This window comes from Juglans microcarpa x Juglans regia, chromosome 7D (assembly GCF_004785595.1).
Source record: "Juglans microcarpa x Juglans regia isolate MS1-56 chromosome 7D, Jm3101_v1.0, whole genome shotgun sequence".
In the NCBI taxonomy this organism is placed as follows: Eukaryota; Viridiplantae; Streptophyta; class Magnoliopsida; order Fagales; family Juglandaceae; genus Juglans; species Juglans microcarpa x Juglans regia.
In genome coordinates, this window is record NC_054606.1 from 5,821,225 (window position 1) to 5,833,365 (window position 12,141).

At 36.6% G+C, this 12,141-nt stretch overlaps 1 protein-coding gene and 1 long non-coding RNA gene across 2 annotated transcripts; one reads left to right on the forward strand and one right to left on the reverse strand.

The window, feature by feature from the left end:
- Positions 1 to 254: 254 nt before the first annotated feature.
- LOC121239010 lies at positions 255 to 4,028 on the reverse strand. Its single transcript, XR_005935222.1, has 2 exons — positions 3,027 to 4,028; positions 255 to 293 (listed from the first exon to the last, which is right to left on the reverse strand). It is a non-coding gene; the product is annotated as an uncharacterized LOC121239010 (long non-coding RNA).
- A 5,825-nt stretch (positions 4,029 to 9,853) lies between these two features.
- On the forward strand, positions 9,854 to 10,291 carry LOC121239472. Its single transcript, XM_041136719.1, has one exon. The coding sequence runs from the start codon at positions 9,854 to 9,856 to the stop codon at positions 10,289 to 10,291; it is 438 nt and encodes a 145-aa protein (XP_040992653.1).
- The last annotated feature ends 1,850 nt before the right edge of the window (positions 10,292 to 12,141 follow it).

The window sequence follows — 12,141 nt, forward strand, 5'->3', positions numbered from 1 at the left end:
TGATAAAAAAAAAATCCATACAAAAGATACCAAAGAAAAGTCCAAACACTCGTCTCATTGAATCCCATCAATTAACCATTAAAAACTAAAAAAATGACGGCTTCAAGGATGATTGGAACCGAAAAACCCCCATAACCAAATATAGAAGTAATTGTAGATAAAATTTCATGGTTTCAAGATTTAGCTTATCTAAGCAAGAACTCAGACACCTTAAACTAAACTAATACCTCAATATTTTCTTTTTTTATTTTTTATTTTTAGTTAAGATTCAGGGTCACGTATTCAAGAGTGACCTTGATCCTAAGATTAGGCCATAAGATAAGTTTATGTATTTTTCATATAACTATAAATATATTATTATTATTATTATTATTATTATTATTATTATCATCATCATCATCATCGTCGTATTTTACATTTATTAATTTTAATAGAATTATTATTTATATTGTTGGTTTAGGTGAAATATTTTTATGGCACCCAAGCCCATGAAGTCAGGAATCAATTTCCACGTTAGGCTCGTTCCATTTTCATGCCATGCACGTCTCTCATGCACGGTTATCCTCGTTTTATTCTCATCTAGGGTTTTTACAATCAAACTCCATAAATACATGTTTTCTCTCATGCATGAAAAAAGAAAATCCAAGTCGCAAACCTCCTCCCCTCAAACCCGCAACACAACACACGCACGGCAGTGCGCCAAGAGCCACGATCCTTCCTACACGCAGCAACCAGCACACGCACACGTAAAACAGAGACGTCCCGCAGCCCACGTACACAACACCAACCACCACTTTCGGATCACACCGGAGCCACCACAGAAGATGTCCGAGCACTAGCCATTGCACCGTGACGTTCGGACCAAGAGAAAACAGCTACCCAGCCACGCAAGAACATAGCACTAGCGCAGCTCCTTCCCCTTTGCAGCAACTCCACGCCGACGCCACCCCCGGCCATCTTAGAGGACATCGGATCACCCTCAGCCGCCAAAGCACGCCGCAGTAGTCACGAATGCGAAGCTGAAGTCTCTGCTTCTCTTGCACCCGCAGACGAGCACCACGGACGCAGCCAGTCCAAGTTGTTTTTGCCAGCCACCTCAAGGACGCCGAACCACCCCTCCGACGACACAGAAACTGCCGGCCATCTTTGTTCCGTCACACCCACTCCTTTTCCGACAGCCCACGACCGTCGCCACCCTTTTCTCTCTCTCGACAGTGTTTCAGCGTGGCAGAGCATCCTCTCTCCGACTCACGTTCTCTCTCTCGGCGTCTCACACCACTCCCCAGACAAAGCAGTCGCGCCGTGACCCTCGCCAGCCACCCAGCACCGCCGTACGTTAGCCTCCCTCTTGGTGAGTCCACCGTGGGATCTCAGAACCCCTCTTTCTCAAACTCTCTGCTTTTCTTTGTTTTAGCCTTGTCTCGTGAGTTTATTTTGATGGGCCCTTGGGCTTTAGGCCCTTATGAGCGTGTGTTTGAGCTCATTTTGTTGGGCTCATGTAGTACAGTATTATATTATATGGGCCAGATTTCAACTCTTATAAAATTCTAATTATTTTAAATGGACTTGTATTTTAATTTATATTTGATTGTATTTTATTTCAACAACAGTTTTACTAATTTTATTGGGCTTAACATTTTAAAAGTCAGTTTTCTTAAATAAATATATTAGTCAAAGGCTATTTTATAAGGATGTTTTGCGAGTATTTTGTTAATATTCCTTTGTCTATTTTAGTAGAATTTAATAAAATTATTATGTTAAGAAATTAATGAAATTATGATGTTAAGAATATTTAATAGAATTTATTAGGTTTCTTATAAGATTTAATAATTATGTTAAGAAATAAAACTTAGTTTAAGAATTTAAGTTTATGAATTATTTTAAAATAGTTTGAGTATTCATCTAAATTATAAATAATTATTTTTAAGTAATTTAGATACTAGGATTTATTGATATGTTTAACACTATCTTTTAGATTGTGGATTTAATTAAGTAAGATATTAGTACTTATGTGTTTCCAAACAAATTTAGTGATAGCTATTATTTCATATAGGTCTCAAGTTACGAAGTGTTATTCAAGAAGAAACGCAGCGAGGTAAGTAATTTGATCACAAGTTAGGATCATCACAGTTCAGTTTATAGATAATTACTATTCAAGCCAGTTCATTTTCAGCCAATTATTTATGCACCACTCATGTCATATGCAAACATGTCATCCAGCATAGCATACTATTTTGTCATTCCGCATCATGTTTAAATTAAATTCAGAAGTTATAATTATGTATGTAGTATGTCATGCATCTCATGTGTATAAGAGACGTAAGCCATCTTAAATTCAAGTAAAAGATAAGATCAGATCAGTTAATAAGATGTCCATTCAGATGCATGATACTAATACAGTTCAGTTTCAGGGTGGATATGCAAGCCACGAACTCAGTCGTGGTCCACCATAGTATGCCAAAATACTATCAGCGGCTCCCCTTGTGGCCGCGGAATGTGGGGCCGGTGCACAACCTCGCACACAGGGTTAAGTGTGTTGGCCAGTCAGATAAATCAGATCAGTCAGATTAATCAGTCAGATCAATCAGTCAATTCAGTTAAAACAATCATGCATAGCACAAACATTAGTATGGATAGTCATGAATTTAAACTCTCAGCATGAAAGTTTTTATGAAAACCTTATGTTTAGTATGTTTACGTTGTGATGGATTTCTTGCTGAGTCTTCGACTCATTTTTGTTTGTTTTCATATTTTTAACCACACAGGTGAGGATGATGAATACAAGCAGGCAGGCCAGGAGTAGAAGGAGCATTAAATTTTGTTCAGACTTTCTAAAATAACATACTTTTATGACATGAGTTTTGTTCAGTTTATTTCATTTAAATTTTTGGAAGACATTTTATTAGACTTTTTCTACAAAATAAATTCTCTAATTTCATTTATGAAATTTGAGATCTCTTGCCGAATTTATTATTTTATGAAAAGTACGTGACACTCCTAGCCTATGGGAAGTGGGGTTACATGACCCCTCCCAACATTTATTAATAAATCATCGCTTATGGTAGAGGGAAACCGTGGTTACAAGTCCAACCAAACTCAACCTTATGACCAAGGAATAACAAACCAACAAATAAACCAATACACCGGGACACCAACAATAACCCTTAAACAACTACAAACTACTCACAGCCTAAAACTAGGCAATCCCAGAAAATCCAACCAAAGCAAACCTCAAGCACGACGAGGCAATTCAACAGAATCCATATAAATACAATCCATCCCCTCCTCGCCCTGCCTAGAGAGGAAATCAACAACTTTATTCCCCTCCCTAAATTGGTGTGTCACCATGTATTGAATACCATTCAACCGTTACATAACTTCAAACCAAAAGCCCCATAGATACCACATTGTGCACTCCTTTTTCCTAAGCCAATTAATCACCAATGCTGGATCACTTTCAATCACAATATTTTGGAATCCCAACTCCTTACAAAGGACTAAACCACAATTGAGCGCCTTTAACTCAGCTTCGTTATTTGTTCCAAAGCCAAATTTAGTATAGAAGGCTGCCAAAAATCTTCCTCTATCATCCCTTATAACCCCACCCCCTCCACAACTACTTAGATTTCCCCTACATGATCCATCCACATTTAATTTCATCCACCCTTCCCGTGGTTTACACTACGCAACTATTTTCGGCCTCTTTATTACCACCTCCTTCATCGGAATGCCCAACTCAAAAAGAATACTACGATCTATATTAGATAAAGCTCTTACCTTCAGCAGCTTGGACGAAAAGACTTGCAACCAAAATTTGATTGAACACCAAATCTTCTCCAAAGAATCATGCCGTCCCTGCACACACGTGTCACACCTCCACTTCTCGAGTCTCCAAGAAATCAGCGTCGGCATGATCCCAACTAGAACACCACGTTGCGTCGAATTCTTTACACAACGGAACCAACATCTGCATCTCGACCACCAGTTTTCGAAAGCCATGCATGGAACGCCCAGTAAGCAAGCCACATGTCGCCACACTTTAGACACCACAGTCCCCTTACATAAAATGTGTTCTCGATCCTCCACTCATTTGTTGGAACAACAAACACACCTTGAGGCCAACGAAACACCCACCGATTGTAGCCTCTCCTCAACAGGTAGACAATTAAATCTTGCCTTCCACATACACATTGACATCTTCTGTGGAGTAAGATTACACCATATCCACTCCAAGCCTTCCACCTGTGACTGCTTAATCCTCGTAACCTCCCAAGCCGTTTTTGTCGAGAAACTCTCATCCACACAAGGTTGCCAAACCAGAATATCATTCCCTGATCTTCTTCCTGTAATTTCTCTCATAATGTCGTCTACCACACTTGAGGCCACTAGTGAATCCAGCAGCTCCCGATCCTACTGACCATCCACCCAATACTCTTTCACATTCAACCTTGGCTGAGTAATATTAGGCACGTAGGCCGCAAGAACCCCCTTCGCCAACCAACAATCAAACCAAAAGGAAACAACTCCCTCTCTTGCTTTGATCAACATATTTTCCATCACCTCTGGATCACCCTACAAATGGATTTCCAAAACATCGAATCCGAATTCCTCACGCTTCTTTCCAGAAAATGCTTCCCCTTTAAATACTTAGCTTTAAAAAATCAAGTCCACAAATTATCTAATGATAGTAACCGCCAAGCAAACTTCATATGCAACGCCCTTTGAACCTCCACAAAATCTCTCACACCAATCTCCCCTTCCACCGTTGGCTTTCACAATTTCGACCACGACCTCCATTTCCTCCTATTCCTACCATGTTCTTCCCCCCAAAAAAAGGAAGCTAAAATAGAATTCAATTTCTTCAAGACAAGCTTCGGCATATGTACCATAGCAAGCAAATGAGTAGGCAAGCTTGCTAAAACATGTTTAATAAGGATCAACCTCCCACCCTGAGAGAGCAACTTGAATTTCCAACCGGCAACTATGTGTTGAAACTTCATGACTAATGGCTTGACCATCCTCGCATTCAATCTCCCAATAGCCAGAGGTGCACCAAGATAACAAGCTAGAAATTTTCCTTCAACAAAACCTGTGAGTCGAAGAAGGGATAGCCTTTTAGATATTGGAATTTTTTCTAAAAAAAATAATGCCGACTTCTCTTTGCTTATTTTTTGCCTCGACCATGACTCATATTTGTTTAAAGTTTCCAGGAGCACCTTCAAAGACTTTTTTTTCTCATCACTAGTGAAAATCAATAAATCATTAGCATATAACAAATGTGAAATTAATGGAGCCCCTCGAGGATGGGAGAAGCTCCTGATTCTGCGCTGCTCAAATTCCTTCAATAAACGAGAAAACACCTCCTACATAATAATAAACAAATACGGTGATAAAGGGTCCTCTTGCCTTAAACCTTGCTCGGGCTGAAAAAAACCCTTATTCATCCCATTCATCATAATAGAAAACCATGGAGACTGAATGCAAACCTTAATCAAACCACAAAATTTTCCCGAGAATCCAAAGCTCAAAACAGCTAATAAAAAACTCCAGTCCACCCGATCATAGGCTTTAGCCATATCAATCTTCAACAAGACATTTCCACCCATAGCCTTCTTATTGATCGATTTCACCATCTCCTGAGCTAGAGTAATATTTTCAAAAATACTCATTCCCGGAACGAAAGCACCTTGTTCATGAGAGATAAGCCGATGGAGAAGTGACGTCATCTGCTTGACTAAAATTTTAGAAAAAAATCTTATAAGCCACAGAACATAAACTGATAGGTCAAAATTTATCAAAGGTCTTCGGCTCCTACACTTTAGGGATTAGCACAATAAATGACGAAGAATAAAATTTGGGTAGCTCCTTTCCAACAAAGAATTCCCCGCAGCCGCCACCACATCCTCCTTTACAATCTCCCAACAAGACAGATAAAATAATACCTCAGTCTTGTCCTCTCATTTCTTAGTCCTTTGTTCCTCCCCTGTTTCTCTCCTCTATGTTTTCTCTTTAAATAATATATTTTCCTCTAAATTCAAATCGTTGTTGTACACATTGCAAAGATGTATGGAATGGAGAAATCCCCGTGAGAATACTCATTCCCCCATAGAAGAAGAACCCCTTTTTTCTCTTCCCCTCTCTTAGACGTTATTTCTCGTTCCATCGACGGACCCAATGCAGACGAAGCTCACTTCAAAGAAACAACCGTGTTTAAGAAACAGAGCATCTCCAGCTCTAATTGTGGCAGTTGTGTACAATAAGAGGAGTGACCAAATGGCCGTAATTGCTTACCTGCAAGATCCAGAACTCACTTCAGAAACCATCATTGACAACTCCTCCAAACAAGTCTCCTGAATCTGCCTTCATCTCTATCCAAAAGCTTCAGCATTTTCGAAAGGAGACTGTGACTGGGTCAATGTGTTTGAGTTTTGGAGGAGAGAAAAGAAGAAAGAGGTATGGCTGTTGGAGAGGATTTTAAATACTACTTTTTTTGGGGTAAAACTACAAAAGACGAGATGAGAGAGAGGAGGAAGGTTCATGGAAGAAGAAGAAGAAGAAGCAGACACCTTAGCTAGCGCATGCCTAGAGGAAGCAACAAAAAGATGAGTAGGAGTAGAAGTAGAAGCAGATACTGAAGAAAAAAAAATTCATTATTATTACCATTGAAATTGTTGAGAGAGAGAGAGAGAGAGAGAGAGAGAGAGAGCACCTTTAGGGTTTCCGTAGTGGGGAGAACACTTCACTTTTTCACTACAATGGGTTTCGGGTTCAAATGTTGTTCGATATTTGTCGGATATATTGGATGGATGTCGAAACCGACACACTACAACAAATAGTGCTTGTTCCTACGAGAAATTTCATTGCAATTAGTATCTATTTGTGCCAGAATTGACATTTTCTTGCCACATCTTCCCGTAGCTGAGTCACCAGAATAACCTTGCAACAAATAGTGCTTTCAGCTGCAAGCTTACTTCTCATGAGAATTACTATTATTTCTGGCAGTAGGTGATCGTGAGAAATACATATATTTTTTGTAGGAAAAAGTATTGATTCAAGGCACCTTTGGCCCACAGAAAAAGTATTTTCTAACTAAATTATTAGCCGGAAATAATTATTTTTGACGTTTAATATTGGTAGGAAATTATCTTCCCTTATGTACCAGAAAAGCTTTTCTAGGAAACTATTTCTGTGGGTAAAACTTTTTTTCCCGCATGAAAATCACAAGAATTAATTACTTGCTACATATATATCTCGACGGAAATACTTTATTGCGAGAAGCACAATTGTTAGAAAAAATCATTTCTTAACTCATTATGGTGGGAAATTCTTTTTTGTCATTTACATACATTGTTAGTAAAAGTACTTTTTCCTACATGCTAAAGAAGCCAGAAAAAGTCTTTTCTTACACTCATTATGGTGAAAAATTTTATTTTACCATGTACATATATGGTTAGTAAAAATATTTTTTCCTACATGATAAAGAAGCCAGAAAAAAGTATTTCTGGGAACACCTAATGTTGTCGAGATTAATTATTAGGCATGTACAAATAGTCTTGGGAAGGAAGTATTTGTTGTGAATCAATAATGTACAAATAGCTTTATTACAGTTGTCATTATTAGTGGGTAAAATGCTTGGCTGAGCATAAACCAATTTGACCCACTAATTATGAGGTCTTCATGGTATGCCACAAACTAATTTCCAAGTATTACTTTGATCAAATGCACAAATAATCATAATCATTATTCATCTTTGTTAGACCTGTATGCCAATTATTATGCCATGTAACAGCTTCTATATAGAACTTCTCATCTCTTATAGCCTGCAATCACTTCATATCCCCAAAGTCCAGTCCACGTTTACTTCAACCAACATACATATTGATATTAACGGTATCATTATATTCACTAACATGTAAATACATACATAAAGTTCATAGCCCAAGTTGTAGAGCATTTACATGGATAACAAGAGCTCCCAGAAGTTAATTAAAACAACTTGTAAGCAAATACATCTACTTTAGTAATTCTAAAACACCTTCCAGGATGGAGCATTCTTGCAATAAAAGTTGCATGCATGCATGGAGACTTGGTCCATTATTGTAGCTGTAAGTTAGAGATATGTCTTCACCAATTAATTGTAACTTTAGATGAAAACTATTCTATTTAATTGAGCTGCAAAATTGGAAACACCAATGTCAAATATTAGTGTATGGTCAATCTCTATCAACCCAAGCTGGAAATTCCAAACTGTACAAATAATCATCTACTACTATTGGCATTGTATTTAACTCCAAATATAATAAATAACGTGATATGTGTTTGAAATCAATAAATAGAAATTTGCATTTTTTTCTATGTATATTACACCTACATAGGGAAATACCTATAGGTTTGGATGAGTTTTCCAAAAGATCGATTTGTATTGCAGTTGGCCCCAATTCTGGTTTCTTCAAGAAAGTAACAATTGAGCATCAATATGCAGCATAACATTTATAAACTACTACACCCATCTCAAATAACAGAACATTTACAGCAGAACAACATAACATTTGCCTAAGGATTGCACCTTGAATAAACTTGCTTCTAGCATGTTACTCATAAAGGACCCATATCTTGTTTAGACAACAAGCTCAATATATTGAAATTAACTAACAACAATATATTCCCCATGATATACTAGCGTCATTTTAAAATTTACTACTTAGACACATACAATATTCTTGTTTGCAAATAATAGCTGTATTTAGGCCTTGTAAGTATATTATTTCCTATATTATGTCCTAATATCACTCAAGTCACACATGGGAAATATACCATAAGATGAGAGGGCAGAAAAATACCAACCCGACTTTAACGGGTTCGACCCAATCGGGTTGTGCGGCTTAGCAGGTATTTAATTTGCACAAGCCTAGTACAAGGTGTTAGCTTTGATAGTTTTGGATGCAAATTGCAAATTAACCCTTGATGTTTTGAAGGTTCAAAATATACTTTATTATGTGTTGATTTTTGTATTTATGGCCCAGAAAGATATCGTTCACAAAACCGATGGACGAAGCCAAGATTATATATTCTTGGGGGGTGGGGCGCAAGTATTTTTGGTTGGATTAAATTATTTAGTTGAGACTTTATAAGAGCACCATTAACAAAGTGATAAAAAAGTGAGTGAGAAAAAGTAAGTTCATTGCCTAATTAAGAAACAAAGAGGAATCTCATGAAAAAGTCACAAGAACAAAATGTTCATAGATTCAACTCAAGCAAATATACCATTGAAAATATGATTTAAATTATATACAAAATCTATGGAGAACATTAATGTGCATGCTTTATGTTATGGACGTGTTTCGTACTTTCTCAATAGTTGGTGTCGTCTGTGGGATCTTTCTGAAAGTTCAATGTGCTTTTTGTATGCTTGCAACAACGTGTTCTCAAGCAACCTGTGATCAATAAGCCACTTCAACAAGCAAATGAACGAACGATAGCATGGAGGGAATATTATTTGCACAAATTGAGGAACGGCTAAGGAAAATGGCTTTGGGGATGGAGAGCCTCCAAAGCGAGAAAGAGGCTCTAAAACGAAGAAGTGCTGATTTGGGAGAGGACACCGCACCAAGCCATAATGAACAAACCAAAGAAAAGTCTCAAAACTTTGGCAAACCAACCTTCGATGACGACGAAAAGAAAAAGATACACTATGATTTACTCAATATCATGGATAAATACAAGGAGATGACTAAAAGGATAGTTGCATCCTTATCCATTGATCAAGTACATGCTCAATAGCATATATTTGCCTTATAACATGGAAATAATGACAGTACCACTCCAGCCAAAGCTCAAAACCCTACAAGTTTAAATGTACGACGAATCTAAGGATCCACTCAAGCATTTAGAGACATTTAAGGCTCACATGACACTCCATGACTTTTCAAGAAAAATTGCATGTCAAGTTTTCCCCTTAACCCTAAAAGGAGTAGTGAGAGGGTGGTTTGGAGCTCTACAACTGAGCTCCATTGATAGTTTTGAGGAATTGGGTAGACAGCTCATGATCCAATTCAAGGCCAATAGAAGAAGGAGGCGACCACCTGCATACCTCCTCACCGTCAAACAACGAGGAGATGAGAGCTTAAAAGCATACCTAACCAAATGCAATAAGGAGCGCGTAATGGCGTATGATTGGGGTGAGAAGATTTCGCCAGCAGCACTTTTGGGAGGCGTTTGGCCCATATACTCCTTCATGACGGAACTGGGTGATCCGAAAACTAAAGTACTCTATATACTCGATTCTCACTAACTTAGGCATCAGATGTGTTCCTTATTACACGGAGCCTCACTTATCTTTTTTATTGTAAGTTGTCAGAGACCCTTTGTGGAAGTACGTAACACGTCCACAAAACTTTAAATTTGAGAAATTTAAGTCGTGTTTGTATATATATAATTTTTTCTAATGACTTCCCCTAAAAATTGAAATATTCTATATGATAAAATTATTATAAAAAAAAAATCCTTTCTTGGCTTTCCTTAGTTGTGTTTTACCTGAATTCTTTGATGGGCCGGGAGATAGCCAAATAAATGTGTGAAAATTTGGATCTAAAAAGTTAGGTAAAACAAGAATTTATCAGAGCAATTATTATTGTGTTCTGTATGCTTAGCATCGGATGCAGAAAGTTGGGCTGAAAAAATACTGCAAGTAGGGGTGTAAATTTAAACTGGAAAACCGGACCGGATGGTCCGATTTTGAACCGGTCCGGTCCGGAACCGGTTCCTATATTATGAAAACCGGTCGGAACTGGTCCGGTTTCTGTTCCGTAGTTTCCGGAACCGGACCGGACCGTTGAAAAAAATATATATAAAAATTAATTTTATATATTATACAAAATATTTATATATATAAGTTTTATATATAATATATAATTATATATTAAATTTTTATATATAATATATAATTATATATCATATATGAAATAATTTCATATTATAATTTATAAATTATAACATAAAATGTTAATCTTAAATATGAATATTTGTAATTTGTTTGATCATATGTTATTAATATAATTATATATAAGATAATGTTATTATAATTTATAAAATAAAAGTTTAATCTTAAAGATGAAAATTTAATTGATCATATGCTTTAAACATAATATATATATTAAATTATTAATAACATTTTATCATAAGAAGTAATACTTTATTATATATTTTTTACATTTTAAAAAAATCGAAAAACCGGACCGGAAACCGGTAAAACCGGATGTACCAGTTTAGGAGAGTAACCGGGACGTAATCGGTTTTGAAAAATAAAAAATCGGTACATACCGGTACAGTCTTAGATTTTGTCTAAAACCGGACCGGACCGATTACACCCCAAACTGCAAGTGTTTGACATAGAAGTGACATAGAAGAGACAAATGACATCAGTTTGAAGTGTTTTTTGAGGAATTAGTATCACGTGGTAATTAGCAACAAATGTTTTCCATTTTCGTGCGGTACCATTCAATTCATGCGCAGGTAAAAATTTATAAACTACTAAATAGATAATATTTTTTATTTTCTTAACATATATATATATATATATATATAGATATATATATAACGTCCTTCTTCGCTTATTAAAATAAAGAATGCCAAAGAATTATAGAGATCAATAGCTCAAGATACATGAAGTTTTCCTAACTCTTGAAATTTTTTATCGAGTACATGATAACTTTCGTTTCTTTCCATAGAAAAAAAATTTAAACAAAAAAATTTATAGTTATTTAACATGACGAAAATAAATAATGTGTCATAAATAGATAGATGCCATAACGCTGTTGTTTTATTGACGCATTTTGGGGTTTGGAGGTTTCAAAATCTTTCTATCATGTATGTATGTGTCACGCTGAGAACTAAACCTACCCATTTCAGGATAATTATATGAATATCATCAATATTTCCGTTTCCTATATATGATCATCTCGTTTTTATGGCTAGCGGTTCGAGAGTATTGTACCGTTTGATTACCCCAAACAACTTCTGAATTTGGTACAACAAGAGCAATTCTGTTACTGGATAGTGAATGTGAATCGCGCGTATGCAAAGCCATGAGATGATGCATATTGATATAACGAGCTAATTTTTGTCCCCAAGGCTAGGAATTTA

Excerpts from the sequence above, each read along its gene's own strand:
- LOC121239472 (XM_041136719.1), top strand. The coding sequence starts at position 9,854 with ATGTACGACGAATCTAAGGATCCACTCAAGCATTTAGAGACATTTAAG.